This window comes from Festucalex cinctus, chromosome 10 (genome assembly GCF_051991245.1).
Source record: "Festucalex cinctus isolate MCC-2025b chromosome 10, RoL_Fcin_1.0, whole genome shotgun sequence".
Taxonomy (NCBI): Eukaryota; Metazoa; Chordata; class Actinopteri; order Syngnathiformes; family Syngnathidae; genus Festucalex; species Festucalex cinctus.
In genome coordinates, this window is record NC_135420.1 from 8386983 (window position 1) to 8402528 (window position 15546).

The window sequence follows — 15546 nt, forward strand, 5'->3', positions numbered from 1 at the left end:
GTTTTTCCTCTGGTCTCTTGAGACCTCTTTAATTTGTTGGAATTTAGAGGCTTCTGGGGTTGGCGTAAGACTTTGATTTTGTAACCATGGGGAAGGCAGGAAGTGCTTGGTTGGTGCTGGATTTCACTTTGATTTATCTTTCTTTTCTTTTGATCTTTTCTGACCTTTTCTTTGGTCTCCTGACCGTTTGAACCTCACGACTCTCACCTTAAGTATCTGGTTAAGGTGAAGGGTAATGGGATTTTTATGAGGTTTTAGGTGAATTAATGAGTATAAATTTACACGTATTTGCACGCATACGCACGCACACACACACACGCACATACACGCACGCAAACTCACGCACCCCAACGCACACATAAACGTAAAAAAAAAAAAAAAAAAAAAAAAAGAGAGAGCAATGATGATAAGACGTTGAATCGGTAAGACTACCGAATGAACAATTCTGAGCTCTCACGATAAAAATTGCTTTTCAAGGGTGATGTGGGGTGGGAGGCATTAGGGGGTGTCATGTACATGGGAAATTAAAGTAGATGCACATATGCGTCAGATCATTTCTATGCAAATGTGCGTCACATGTAAAATAAATCCCAACATAACAGGACAACACCAGGAACTTGTTTAAACATGTGCTGGGGTTTTATACCATCACCACTGCCGCACACAAGTGTGACAGAAGATGTGACTACACGGCTCCAGAGGTGGTCCGTGTTTCATCTGGTCACTGGAGAAGTCAGTCCGAGGTTGCAAATTATCTCCACTCAACATCTAAAAGCACTTCCCACAACTACTCAGCAATCCTTCCGCTTTGCAAGCCACACAACCAGATGGACAAAAAGACACCAAGAGTCAAACTCATCTATAAGATCCAAATCAATAAATGTGGGGTTGGGGTCAACAGTAAAAGCATGACATTTATAATAAATAATCTTATTTTATTTTATTTATTTTTTTGTTAGTTTATTGAACAAGGCAATTGGTGTGAAACATTCACTTATAGGTGGAAAAAAAATCTCATACAAAATGACTGATAACAATTGTGGGAGCAAAACATCTTAAACATCGTCACCGACTTTGAGTCGTAGGACGACATGCAAGTGGAATTATTTGTAGAGGAATTTCATCAGCTGTCCTAAAGTAAGGAAACATTTTCATGTTGTCAGACAATAGTGGCAATTTGGAAGTACACCCTTTGCCCAATTCAGTGTTTGTAAGAGATTCAGAGAATGAAATTGATCTTTCGTTCATGTCCACGTGAACTTGGATCCTCTTCAGCTTCACTGGTGGATTCCAGTAATCAACTAAGTTAGACATCATATGGTATTTATCATCAATAAATGCAATGTTCCATGTTTTCATGTTATGTGGCAAATAAGGGTCCCCCCACGCCACCCCCAGTCCCCAGCTTCTGTTGTCTCCCACCTCAACTTCCCACATGTGCGCTCCCGAGGCCAAAGCAGAACCAAACACTTCCTCCCACTCAAACCTCTCTGGATTCTTCGGACGCTGTGCTTCTTCTTGACAACTCACACTGGTCAGATCTTCAGACAGACTCAGTTCTGGACCGGCCGTGTTCGGGTCGAGAATGACGGGACTGTAGGAGATCATCTCCTTCATTCGTTCCCACACACTGAACTTGAGGTTGCCCACATGCTTGGCTGCGTCCAGCAGAGCTCCTCGTGGGAGCCGCTCGGTCCTGTTGGGCAGCTTCTGGATTCTGGTCATCGTGGTCTGGAAGTTCTTCATGAAGGAAACGGGATCAGACGTCAGATGCTCCTCTGCGTTTCGGATCACGTCTGAGAGAACGGCCATGTCTCTGCTGAGAGCCACAATCTTCTCCTTTAACATCCGACTCTTCTTACGCTCTTCCTCCCTCACAGCAGACAACCTGGCCTCCTTCTCAGACTGCAGGAAGCGATGAAGCTCCTCGAAATCCCTCCTAATCTTGCTTTCCACCTGCTCCTTCTGGACCTTAATGTACATGACTTGTTCATTGCAGTTGTCTCTTATCTCATTGTAATCTTTCAGTCTTTTCGTTGTGTCATTCAGGCCTTTCTGGATTTTCTCTTGGTGATCTTTCACTACTTCATCGAGGGGCCGGAACTTGTGACCAGCATGGAGTTCTGCAACCATGCAGACAACGCACACAAGCTCCTGGTGGTCCACACAGAAGAGCTTCAGTTTCTCTTCATGCAAGCTGCATATGTCGCCCGACTCCACTGAGGCTTGTGAAAACGTTTCACACACGTTCCTCAGTGCTAAATTCAAAGGTACATCAATTGATCTGAACTCCGTCCTACAGACTGAACACGTTCGATCTCCTTTCTCCTTCCACCACTGCTGCACACACGCACGACAGAAGCTGTGACTACACGGCAGCATGACAGGATCTTTAAAGATCTCCAAACAGTTCGGACATTGGAGATCATCCTCAAATCTTCCGGCCATGGTCCTTGTGAAGACACTGACTCAGTCTGCAAGCTTCCAGTGTTCACTCTCAGGAAGAGCAGCAGTGCGTCTGGAGTCTGCCTCACTCAGTCACGGGTGAAGGAAATTTCCGATTTTGAAAAAGTCCTCATGTGCACTTCCTGCTTTAGGTTTTTGACTCTACTGCAGCCACACCCCGTTATCTGGAAGGAAGGCAAAACTTAGTCCTGAAAGCAAACTTTCAGAGAAGAAAAAGAAAAGGAAACAAAGAAAAAGTTGAAAAGATAAGAAAAGGAGGAGATAGCTGTTGAAAGGAAATGGTCTCTTACCCTTCCTGCTTCGTGCTCAATGTGCAGCGAACAATGAAAAATCCGGAAGAGCTCACCTAAACGTCAGACAAACCCGCCAAACTCGCTTTACCACATTGTAAAACTCCGGATCTCTTTGGGTAAATGGAGACTGCGTTTGGAAGCAGATTCTTCAAATAGAAAAATGCAAACACCAACTTTGAAACACAGCTTGATTTGATTGATTCTTGTGGAACGAGTAAGTCAAATTCTAAAAACAGATTTTCAATTCTGATTTCAATATGTATTAAAATGTTTCATTAGTTAAATATGAAACCAATTTTTATATTTTAAACGACCATGTATAGTAAAGCATTTTTTTAAATGACCAAGTATAGTCAGGCATTTATTTAAAAAAAAAAAAAAAAAAAAAAAAAAAAGTATAGTAAGGCAATTTTTAAAAGATGACCACGGTCCACGTATGATCCGATGTATTTATAATTTATAATTTATTTAAAAAAATAATAATAATATGTATATTATATTAAGGCTTTTATTTTTAAAAATGACTATGTATGGTAAGGCTTTTATATGTGTGTGTGACGACGAGCTTTATTTATACAATGCATTTCATATAACCTACAAGGGAACTCAATGTGCATGAAGGTAACTCATGTGTAGAGACTATACAAATCTTTGTTTTGTTTTGTTTTTGTTTTTTTTAAAGTCAACACAGAGATATTTTCTATGCAATAATGGGAAGTCAAGTCAAAAATTTCCTTTGCAATAATTATATAGTCTATGTGGTCCCACTAGTCTTGGCACAACATTGTGATTAATATTGTGTTTGTACAATTTGAATTGAGCATTAATACAGCCACTTTTATCCATCATCATCATCATAATCATCATCATCATCATTGTCCATCCATCCATCCATCCAGCCATCCATCCATCCAGGCGCCAGGGCAACCGGTAAGACTTGTTTGGCTCACTTCATGTGAAACGATGTTTGATTATATTTTATAATAATGTGCATTTTTTGTTAAGCACCTAGCAATGTTTTAAGTATTTGAGTGGTGTTTGTACCATTTATTTATACTGCTATCTGCAGGGGCTGAAACGAAAAGAATGATAAATTCTGTTTGGTCTCTGCTCAATATACGTAATCAAAAATTGGTAATCTATTGCACAATTGTTACCTCTGTTAGAAACATTAATGTTTTTTGTTTTTTTTTAATTGCTGTTGCATTGAATGCCACAGCATGTGGCTGTTACCATGGCAACCTTTTTTTAAGCAGCTGCTCCTTCCTATGTCCCAGGAAAGAAGAACATTGGCATTCCTGACTTCTCGGGGTGCTTAATGGAACTGCAGCTCGCTGTCCTTAAGGCTTAATTAGCCAATTTGGGAGCTGAAAAATGGTGATCGTAATTGGTGAAAGAGTCAAAGCCCTATCGCAATTATACACAGTGGGCACACAACAATCCCCATTTAAACACATCACTGAAAAGAGAGGTATAAATGGAGGAAGGCAAGAGAGAAAAAATGGTCATAAGAAAAAGACATCTAGTAGAATGGAAACAAAATTGAAATGTTAAACAAGATTGTAAAAGAGAAACCATCACTGCACTTGTGAGGATTGCAAAAGTTGGCAGTTTAATTGAAATTCCTCCTCATTAGAGGTAGATGCTTTTTTTTCATTTGGGGATCTTTCAAAGGCCGGTGAAAATGTGTAACATTGAATGACAAGCCAATAAAAGGAATTCATTTATTTAGAGATTCGTTTAAAGCCCTCAATGAGACTAATTATGTTGTGTGTGATTCATGAATGATTGCATTCCATGAGAAGTTTCAAATTAATATGTTTGCTTCAGGATATAAACTCGGTGGCTGTTTCATTAGTTACTTTACATCTAAACAACATAATGAGATTAATTTGATGTGATAACAATTCAGTCCTGAAAATTTGAGCTGTTTAGTCCACGTGGTTGAGATGCTGGCCTTTCTAAAACATGCTCCAAATGTCCTCCTTGGTGCCTGAAATACTCAATTTTAGGACCATGATCAAAATCAGGCTTAGTGATTCCGGAAGAATGTCTGGTCCCTGGCCATGCCTCCGAATTGACTCCTTAGGCCTGCGAGCGACAGCGACAGTCCCTGTCAGCATCAACATTCCCAGTCACCCTATAACTCAAACGTAAAATTTGCACCCCTTCAGCTTTCGAGCTCAACCTGAGCTCGAAAGCTGAAGGGGTGCAAATTTTACGGCGGTTCTGAACGGTTCCACGGGTCCTGTAATTAATGACCCATCTGTAAATCAGCAACCATGGATATTGACCCTCCATTATTTACCTGCGCAGATTTAAAATGTAGATGCTCCGCAAGGCAGATCATGTGTGTCAATTAAATTTTTCTTGCAATTATTCCTCATAGATCCGCAAATCAGTTCCGTGACGCTGTTTTTTTAAAACACATTTTCACATATAACGTAAAGTGACTTACAAACGGTTGCCACAAGTGTTCTTTGACTGTAGTCATGATGCAGACAAGTATCTCTCCAACAATTATAAATGGAGGACATTATATTATTGTCTGCACTGAAATTCAAATCACAACAGTCGTAAGTCCTTATAAACTTATTGGGACTTATAGGGATTACTTATTAAACTTACTGGGATCAATAAGTAGGGTTGGGTACCTTTCACATTTGCAGCAGTACTGTTCCAATACTCTGTACCTGGGAATTGATACTGGTACTCAATGGTACAAATTTTTGGTACTTTTGTATTCTCTCGCTCTCTCTTTTTTATTTTTCCTGATTTGTTAAATTTTATTTATTAATGTATTTATTTATTTGGGTGGTAGGAAATATCCATATGTTGTAGGGAAATTGTGGTCATACCAGATACAGAGTAGTTTTCTGACCCTTGCACATTTCAGAGTGGCCTTTTAGTGTGGACAAACTAAGGCACACCTGTGCAATAATCATGCTGTCTAATCAGGATCTTGATGTGCCACATGTGTGAGGTGGGATGGATTATCTCAACAAAGGAGAAATGCTTACAGATTTGTGAACAATATTTGAGGGAAATGACCTTTTGTGTAGGTAGAAAAAGTTTGAGATCTTTGCATCCAACTTCTGAAAAATTGGAGCAAAAACAAAAGTGTTTAGCAATGGGACTGTCTTTAACCACTCAGAATTCAGATTCATCCTCACCGGGCCACTTCTATAAATAGTGATGGTATTTGGAGGGACATTAAATTGGATGCTTATCTTGTGTTGGATCTTCTCAAATGAAACATCTGTACCTAATGTGCTGGTAAATCAATGTTTTGAAAAGAAAGCCATTTGCAATATGTGTCAAACATAATGGCAGTGTCTGTTCATGTACATGCATCAATAATGTGAAGTGTTGTTTTATAAGAGCTGTTGGATGGATGCCACATTCTGACAACACCAGTCCACAGGGCACAGCAGCTGGCTGAGAGGCAACGGGGAGAAAAGTTGTAATGAGAATGCAGTGAATAAGCTCCTACTGACAACAGGATGTCATTAAATGTCATCGGGATAGTTATTAAGAGGCTATTTTGAACAGCAACTACTAAATTGTTGAAAGAACAGGGACCCTGGAGCTCAGTTGTTTAATTCAATGCAGATATAAACCCCCTCAGGCGCACATCAAACGTTCTGTCTGCATTTAAACATGTTTCATTCGCCTGACCCAAGCCCAAACCAAATAGGAAAATCATTAGTTTTAATGGTTGCCTGTGTACTAGAAATCAAATTAGCTTGATACAGTGACACAGAGCAGGCTCCGGAGATGGCAGGCCCACAGGAAATAGGATCGGTGAGTGCAGTCAGCAGACAGGAGGTGGGCGGTTAGATAGAAGAGAGAAGACGAGCAAAAGTGAAAATCGAGGCAGGCTCGGGAGTGGCAGCTGTTCACATTCATATCTCGTACAGGCAGAGCAGAACTCCGCCCCCCGTTATTTTCACCACCACCCTTTATCTCATTAAAAAAAAAAAGAATGTACATACAGGCAGCTTTGGGACTCCGAGGGTTACTTTAAAAATCTATTCCAATAGAGCTTTTTTTTGCTTGCTTTTTAAAGCACTTGCAAGAGTCTGCGAAAATACCAAAACTTGGTCTAGGCCGCCTCCATGCAGTCATAGCCTGCCTCTTATTGATTTGCACTGAGCATGAAAATGTGAGGCAAGCTGCAGTGGCTGCAGCTGCTAAAATGAGCTCATTAACAGTCAGAAGGGTCAATCTGGAGCTCAAGGCTATCAAGAAAAAAACAAAAAAACAGCTCCCAAGTCCCAAGTCTTTACTGCAGTACTGACACGGGTCCAGTTATCACTGTTTATTCTTGTTCCACCCTAAGAATGTGGCAGCATTGTGCAGCCCTATTCACCAGCTTTCAGCCTGGAGCACACACAAGCAAGCTAAACAAGGACATGCATTCTCGTAAGATGCGGTGTTTTATATGGGCACCAACCATTTAGGCTACATACCACGAACACTGTAGTACAAGCTCATACTGTCTGATATGCTTGTTTTTAATTCCAATTTATCTTACCACTGTAGTGATTCATTGTAGATGATTTAGTTATTTTAAAGACACAGCAATGAAAGCATTGATTAGTTCTCCTGGCCACATGTCAGGTGAAATTCATAGCACTCAATCAAACACAGAGGCGAAAGGTCAAATTGGTCCTGGCCACTGATGCCCACTAGGCTGTTTGAATGTCAAACTAGGAATTGATCAGGATGTTAGACAGACACACACTTGGGAAATTACTCCAAAAATAATATTGGAATGGTAATGTTTTAAGTCATGTGTTTTATCATTTATATATGGTTATATACTTGACAAAGCATCATCCACTTTCCTCATAAGAGCAGTCAGTGTTGTTTTGTTTTGCTAAGTAGATTCTCTTCTTGGCCATAAAAAGGAATGTTGTTGTGATTGAGTGCCGTAAGATTTAAACCGACACCAATCTGGACCTTTTGTGCAAACATGAAGCACATTCAGCCCTTCTGCATATAAAATAAAATAAAATAAAAAATATAAAAATAATAAAAATAAAAAAGGATGCGGTTGCAGATGTTGAAGCACGCAAAACCTCGTACTTTTGCGTCAAGGTTATTTACAAATATTGATTTCTGTAATGGCCAGGAGACCGTAGCGCCAAATTCATGAAAACAAAACAAAACAAAACCTGATACATACTGCATATCACGTTTTTAGTTGGATTTTCCTGCAAAACCAAAAAGGTTTTGTACTGCATCAACACTGCGGGTCACAATTGTCAGATGATAACTGTCAATATTATTGAATAGTATTGAAATGTTTTTTCATGTAAGAAACTGTGCAGAAAATGCAGCATTGTATTTATTTAAACTAGACTACTTTCCACAAGGTTTGAATTAGGTCATATTATTTGTCACCAATTACATGTTTTCGAATAGTTATAGTCTTCATTTTGTTGTACAACATCCAATTCGAATCTTTGGCTTTTTAAACTATGCCAGGTTCACTGAAACTTGATTTGGGGAAAAAATACAAAAATACATCTAACACCGTAAGGATGTCACTTTGTATTGTGACGTAAAACTGAGCTCAGATCCTTCAACATACAACCAACATGCAAAATACTGAAAATAACTGACGTGATAAATGGGAATTGGAATTGAACCAAATGAAATGCCGCACCTGCATTCAGTCTGTGAGGAAAGTGACTGAAATGCTGAAATTAAAAATTGCACCAAAACCTACAGCCATAGAAATACATTTGAAGGGCTATCTCTTGAATGTAAGAGAGAAACCACCTATGAAGAGCAAGCACATTAGTGCACAATGATTTTCGTGGGACAAAAAAAGACATTGTGCTTTTTACACGGTCAATTCATCCAAATCTGCAACAATCCACATACCATGTAAACAAAAGCTTTTATTACCACCGCATTTAATCAGCTTAAGTAATAGCTGTGTATGGAGAGGAAGATGAGGCTGGCGTTTCAGCCAGGATTGAATGATGAGCATTGAAAATACATTTTTTTATTGTCTCTGCAGTGGTGGGCAGTGAATATGCACGTGGATGCTTTTCTCAGCAAAATTCTCCAATCTTGTTTGTACATTATGACGAATTTCAAATATAGCTGAATACACAATGCACGGGTTTACCACAGACACAATAAATCTGTCTGCCGCCAAAGCTGTGCATGAATGTCTGAAAATGTATTACTGTGTGCTATAAACACTATGTGCTAAACGCAAGAAATTAACATCTAACATGCCACTTCATTTCTATTATTTGATCAGCTGTTTTAACACACTTCCGAAGCAATTAATGAGTCAGTTTAGCTACAACATTCACAGCACGTATTCTCATTCACCAACTGTTTTCCCCATTAACTGTGAGAAGGACCATAGGGCAAAAGGGACATTATAAATGACACATGCCAGTGTTCTATTAGATCTGGATGAAAAGTGGAAAAAATTAACTAGCAACACAATAAAAATACAGCGGTCAAAAGGATTCAGTTCCAAAAAAAACAAACCAAAACAAAACAAAAAATCCACAAAAATGCAAGACAATGCACTTTTTTTTTAAAGCACATTTCGAACAAACATCGAACAACTCAACAGTTAACATTCAGAAGCAAAGCAGAGAAAACAAAAATAGCTTACAAAAATTACTAAAAGAACATACTTTGATGGAAAACTTTAAAAACATTTTAGAGTACAAAAAAAAAATAAGAGTAGCTTTATAAAATAATTAAAAGGAAAAAAAAATCACTAAAAATCGCAAAAAATAAAATAAAATGCAGTCCTTCAGTCTGGATATATTTTTCAGCTGGTAAATGGTTGCTATGATTTCTGAAAATCAGGTCTCAGTCTATTAGTACCCCAAGATTTCGAACTTGGTCTTTGGCTTCCCAAGACAGTGACTCGAGGTGTTTTCTAACAACGTTCCTCTTTTCTTTATTGCCGGAAAAAAATGACCTCCGTTTTGTTTTGGTTTAGCTGAAGGAAATTTTTGGTTCATCCAGTTGTTAATTTGATAGTGAGACAACACGTTAACTCCCCTCCGTGAGCCGGCACCTTAACGTGGTGGAGGGGTTTGCGTGTTCCAATGATCCTAGGAGCTATGTTGTCTGGGGCTTTATGCCCCTGGTATGGTCACCCATGGCAAACAGGTCCTAGGTGAGGGGCCAGACTAAGAACGGCTCAGAAGACCCTTATGATGACAAATATCTTTGGAGAAGCGTTTCCCTCGCCCGGACGCGGGTCACCGGGGCCCCCCTCTGGAGCCAGGCCTGGAGGCGGGGCTCGCTGGCGAGCGCCTGGTGGCCGGGCCTGCACCCATGGGGCCCGGCCGGGCATAGCCCGAAGAGGCAACGTGGGTCCCCCTTCCCACGGGCTCACCACCGGTGGGAGGGGCCAAAGGGGTCGGGTGCAGTGTAGGCTGGGTGGCAGCCAAGGGAAGAGACCTTGGCGGACCGACCCCCGGCTACAGAAACTGGCTCTTGGGACATGGAATGTCACCTCTCTGGCAGGGAAGGAGCCCGAGCTGGTGTGCGAGGCCGAGAAGTTCCGACTAGACATAGTCGGACTCGCCTCCACACACAGCTTGGGCTCTGGTACCAGTCCTCTTGAGAGGGGTTGGACTCTCTTCCACTCTGGAGTTCCCCATGGTGTGAGGCGCAGAGCAGGTGTGGGCATACTTATTGCCCCCCGGCTCGGCGCCTGTACGTTGGGGTTTACCCCGGTGGACGAGAGGGTAGCCTCCCTCCGCCTTCGGGTGGGGGGACGGGTCCTGACTGTTGTTTGTGCATATGCACCAAACAGCAGCTCAGAGTACCCACCCTTTTTGGAGTCCTTGGAGGGTGTGCTGGAGAGCGCTCCCTCTGGGGACTCCCTCGTCCTGCTGGGGGACTTCAACGCTCACGTGGGGAATGACAGTGAGACCTGGGGGGGCGTGATTGGGAGGAACGGCCCCCCTGATCGGAACCCGAGCGGTGTTCTGTTATTGGACTTCTGTGCTCGTCACGGTTTGTCCATAACGAACACCATGTTCAAGCATAAGGGTGTCCATATGTGCACTTGGCACCAGGACACCCTAGGCCGCAGTTCGATGATCGACTTTGTAGTCGTGTCATCGGATTTGCGGCCGCATGTTTTGGACACTCGGGTGAAGAGAGGGGCGGAGCTGTCAACTGATCACCACCTGGTGGTGTGTTGGCTCCGATGGTGGGGGAAGATGCCAGTCCGACCTGGCAGACCCAAACGTATTGTGAGGGTTTGCTGGGAACGTCTGGCGGAATCCCCTGTCAGAAAGAGTTTCAATGCCCACCTCCGGCAGGGCTTCGCCCTTGTTTCGGGGGAGGCGGGGGACATTGAGTCCGAATGGGCCATGTTCCGCGCCTCCATTGTTGAGGCGGCCGATCGGAGCTGTGGCCGTAAGGTGGTCGGTGCCTGTCGTGGCGGCAATCCTCGAACCCGCTGGTGGACACCAGCGGTAAGAGATGCCGTCAAGCTGAAGAAGGAGTCCTATCGGGCCTTTTTGGCCTGTCGGACTCCGGAGGCAGCTGACGGGTACCGGATGGCCAAGCGGAACGCGGCTTCGGCGGTTGCTGAGGCAAAAACTCGGACATGGGAGGAATTCGGTGAGGCCATGGAAAACGACTTCCGGACGGCTTCGAGGAAATTCTGGTCCACCATCCGGCGTCTCAGGAGGGGAAAGCAGTGCACCGTTAACACTGTGTATAGTGGCAATGGGGTGCTGCTGACCTCGACTCGGGACGTCGTGAAGCGGTGGGGGGAACACTTCGAAGACCTCCTCAATTTCACCAACACGTCTCCTCTTGAGGAAGCAGAGTCTGGGGACTCTGGGGTGGGCTCTCCTATCTCTGGGGTCGAAGTCACTGAGGTGGTTGGAAAGCTCCTCGGTGGCAGGGCCCCGGGGGTGGATGAGATCCGCCCGGATTTCCTAAAGACTCTGGATGTTGTGGGGCTGTCGTGGTTGACACGCCTCTACAACATCGCGTGGACATCGGGGACAGTGCCTCTGGATTGGCAGACCGGGGTGGTGGTCCCCCTTTTTAAGAAGGGGGACCGGAGGTTGTGTTCCAACTACAGAGGGATCACACTCCTCAGCCTTCCTGGTAAGGTCTATTCAGGGGTGCTGGAGAGGAGGGTCCGTCGGGAGGTCGAATCTCGGATTCAGGAGGAGCAGTGTGGTTTTCGTCCTGGCCGTGGAACAGTGGACCAGCTCTACAACCTCCGCAGGATCCTCGAGGGTGCGTGGGAGTTCGCTCAACCAGTCCACATGTGTTTTGTGGATTTGGAGAAGGCGTTCGACCGTGTCCCTCGGGGAGTTCTGTGGGGGGTGCTTCGGGAGTACGGGGTGCCAGACCCCTTGATACGGGCTGTTCGGTCCCTGTACGACCGTTGCCAGAGTTTGGTCCGCATTGCAGTCGCAGTAAGTCGGATTCGTTTCCGGTGAGGGTTGGACTGCGCCAAGGTTGCCCTTTGTCACCGATTCTGTTCATAACTTTTATGGACAGAATTTCTAGGCGCAGCCGAGGCGTGGAGGGGTTCCGGTTTGGTGGCCTCAACATTGCATCTCTGCTCTTTGCAGATGATGTGGTGCTGATGGCTTCATCAGGCCGGGGCCTTCAGCTCTCACTGGAGCGGTTCGCAGCCGAGTGTGAAGCGGCTGGGATGAGGATCAGCACCTCCAAATCCGAGACCATGGTCCTCAGTCGGAAAAGGGTGGAGTGTCGTCTTCAGGTCGGGGATGAGATCCTGCCCCAAGTGGAGGAGTTCAAGTATCTTGGGGTCTTGTTCACGAGTGAGGGTAGGATGGAGCGGGAGATCGACAGGCGGATCGGTGCAGCGTCTGCAGTGATGCGGACTCTGTATCGGTCCGTCGTGGTGAAGAAAGAGCTGAGCCAAAAGGCAAAGCTCTCGATTTACCGGTCGATCTACGTTCCAACCCTCACCTATGGTCACGAGCTGTGGGTCGTGACCGAAAGAACGAGATCCCGGATACAAGCGGCCGAAATGAGTTTCCTCCGCAGGGTGTCCGGGCTCTCCCTTAGAGATAGGGTGAGAAGCTCGGTCATCCGGGAGGGACTCAGAGTCGAGCCGCTGCTCCTCCGCATTGAGAGGAGCCAGCTGAGGTGGCTCGGGCATCTGGTTCGGGTGCCTCCTGGACGCCTCCCTGGGGAGGTGTTCCGGGCATGTCCCACTGGCGGGAGACCCCGGGGACGACCCAGGACACGCTGGAGAGACTATGTCTCTCGGTTGGCCTGGGAACGCCTCGGGATCCCGCCGGAGGAGCTGGTTGAAGTGGCTGGGGAGAGGGAAGTCTGGGTTTCCCTCCTGAAGCTGCTGCCCCCGCGACCCGACCCCGGATAAGCGGAAGAAGATGGATGGATGGATGGACAACACGTTAACTGAACTGCTGTCATTTGGGGACATTGATAAATACAGCTGTGTGTCATCTGCATAACCAAGATAACCAACATTAGCATTCTGAAGCATTCCACCCAAAAGGGTTAGGGGGTTATATGCAGACTGAACAAAAGAAGTCCAAGGACTGACCCTTGACCTCACCATGGCCCTTCGATTAGATTGAAAAATTTCCACTGGTCACAAAGTAACTTCTGTCCTCTAAATAGAACTGGAACCATTTTAAGATTATTCCATTTATAAAGGGAATTTATAAATGCCAAACTCACAGTCATCAAATTGGCCTGGACATGATGTGTCACCACTCATATTCTCTCAATCATTTTTTTATTATTTCCTCCCCAAAAAATGGATAATCTTCTACTATATCTATAGTATCTGCACCCCCATCAACCAATTTCAGCTGCAGAGCCTGCTTTTATTAGCAATAAAGGAAATAAGCTGCATCTATTATTAAGTGGAGCACAGAGCCAAGCTCTTATTGAAGATGAATCTCTAGTGCCACTACGGGCTACTTCCGTTCCTTGGAGGTCAATGAGCATGGTAAAGTAACTACAGTACAAAACTGCTGTTGATTAGTGTGCTGGGTGCATCTCATTAGCAGTACCTCATATAAATTAATTCATGAATGAATAAATTAGTGATAGAGTGGGAAGATGAGTGTATGAAAGAAATGGGAGAAAGCTAGACCGATGGATGAATTGAGAGAAACAGATGGTGGGACAAAATACGGTGTTGATGAACAACTTTTGAAGATGTGATTCTTGCTGCTGCATATTCTTCATTTTGTCACGTTTCAAACATTTACCGGTAGCTGCTCTGCCACTCACCAGTACAGAGGCCATCGTCATTACTTTGTTTCAATTAAACAAGTACTATTAACCCTGGATTATGAGCACTGGTTAGACCTGCTAACCAACCCATCCATCGTCTTGACCGCTTATTCCTCACAAGGGTCGTGGGGGGTGCTGGCGCCTATCTCAGCTGGCTCTGGGCAGTAGGCAGGGGACACCCTGAACTGGTTGCCAGCCAATCTGGCACACAGAGACAAACAACCATCCACGCACACACGCACACTTAGGGACAATTCGGAGCGCCCAATCAACCTGCCATGCATGTCTTTGGAATGTGGGAGGAGACCGGAGTACCCGGAGAAGACCCACACAGGTACGGGGAGAACATGCAAACTCCACCCAGGAAGGCCGGAGCCTGGACTCGAACCGGAGTGCTCAGAACTGGGAGGCGGACGTGCTAACCACTCGTCTGCTAACCAACCCATATTCTAAAAACAGTTGGGTCAAAAATAACCTAACGGTCAAAAATGGCCCGATCCTCTACTTGGGTCAATTTAACCCAACTGTGAGTCAAAAATTGGGTCATTTTGACTTACTGTTTGCTTTTTTTTTTTTGTCCCCCTCATTAAAAAAAAAGAAAAGAAAAAACCCAAAGCAAAACAAAAGAAGTCGTCATTGTGTATAAAACAACCCATAAAATTTGGTCAGATCGTCAACCTGGATCAATTCGATACAACTTTCCGGGTTGTTTTGCAAAAAAACAAAAAACAAAAACAAAAACTGAAAGTTGGGTCAGATCCTCTACTTGGATGAGTTTGACCCAACGTTGGGGGAAAAAAAAAAAACAACGTTGGGGGAAAAAAAAATAGGGTCATTTTGTATAAAACAACACAAAAATTTGGGTCAAATTGATCCCAAAAAGTGAATCAGTTCAGTTTTGATCCATAATTGGCTTACTTTTGACCCACCTGTTTTTAGACAAGGTACAAAATATTCAGGCACAAAATATTGCGTAATTCAACTCTCCATTAAAATGTGAATTACTCTGGGCTTATTACACCATTGTTCCGTGTATGAAGGATAACATTAACATAACATTTCTGAGGTTTAAATTAGTAGAGTAACTGAAATTACATCATGTAAAAACAAAATACCCAAACCTGCCTCATTAATTAGTTATTGTCTCATTAAACTGAAAGGACAGGACACACTATAAATGGCAGCTGCAAACTACGAAGGAATTCTCCCACACTTGGATGAACAAGATAAGATGCATGTATGCATACGAGCACACAAACAGACTAACACTCCCACCCCCTGATGTGATCTAGAGCCTGCCTCACACCAGTGGGGTGTGAATCGAGGTGGGCCATGGTGGCTGAGCAGTCTGCAGAGCAGGCAGGAGGAGAACAACATTAATTTAGTGCTTATTGATCGTTTCCCCCAATGGGAGCGCTCTGTTTCCTCTTGCACATGCACAGAACACATGCAGGGATAGACGAACATGCACAGACCACATTAGGCAGTTGAACAGTTTGCTGATTGCGGACCT

General features: G+C 44.0%; 2 protein-coding genes across 5 annotated transcripts in view; both read right to left on the reverse strand.

Moving 5' to 3' along the window:
* Nucleotides 1-15546, reverse strand: part of kank4 (KN motif and ankyrin repeat domains 4) — a 102668-nt gene that overhangs the window by 17210 nt on the left and 69912 nt on the right. The gene's annotated exons all lie outside the window — the stretch shown is intronic.
* LOC144026680 (E3 ubiquitin-protein ligase TRIM35-like) lies at nt 926-2788 on the reverse strand. The gene is made up of 2 exons (XM_077533582.1): nt 2757-2788; nt 926-2630 (listed from the first exon to the last, which is right to left on the reverse strand). Exon 2 carries the CDS (start codon nt 2446-2448, stop codon nt 1066-1068), a length of 1383 nt encoding a protein of 460 aa, XP_077389708.1. The 5' UTR covers nt 2449-2630; nt 2757-2788; the 3' UTR covers nt 926-1065.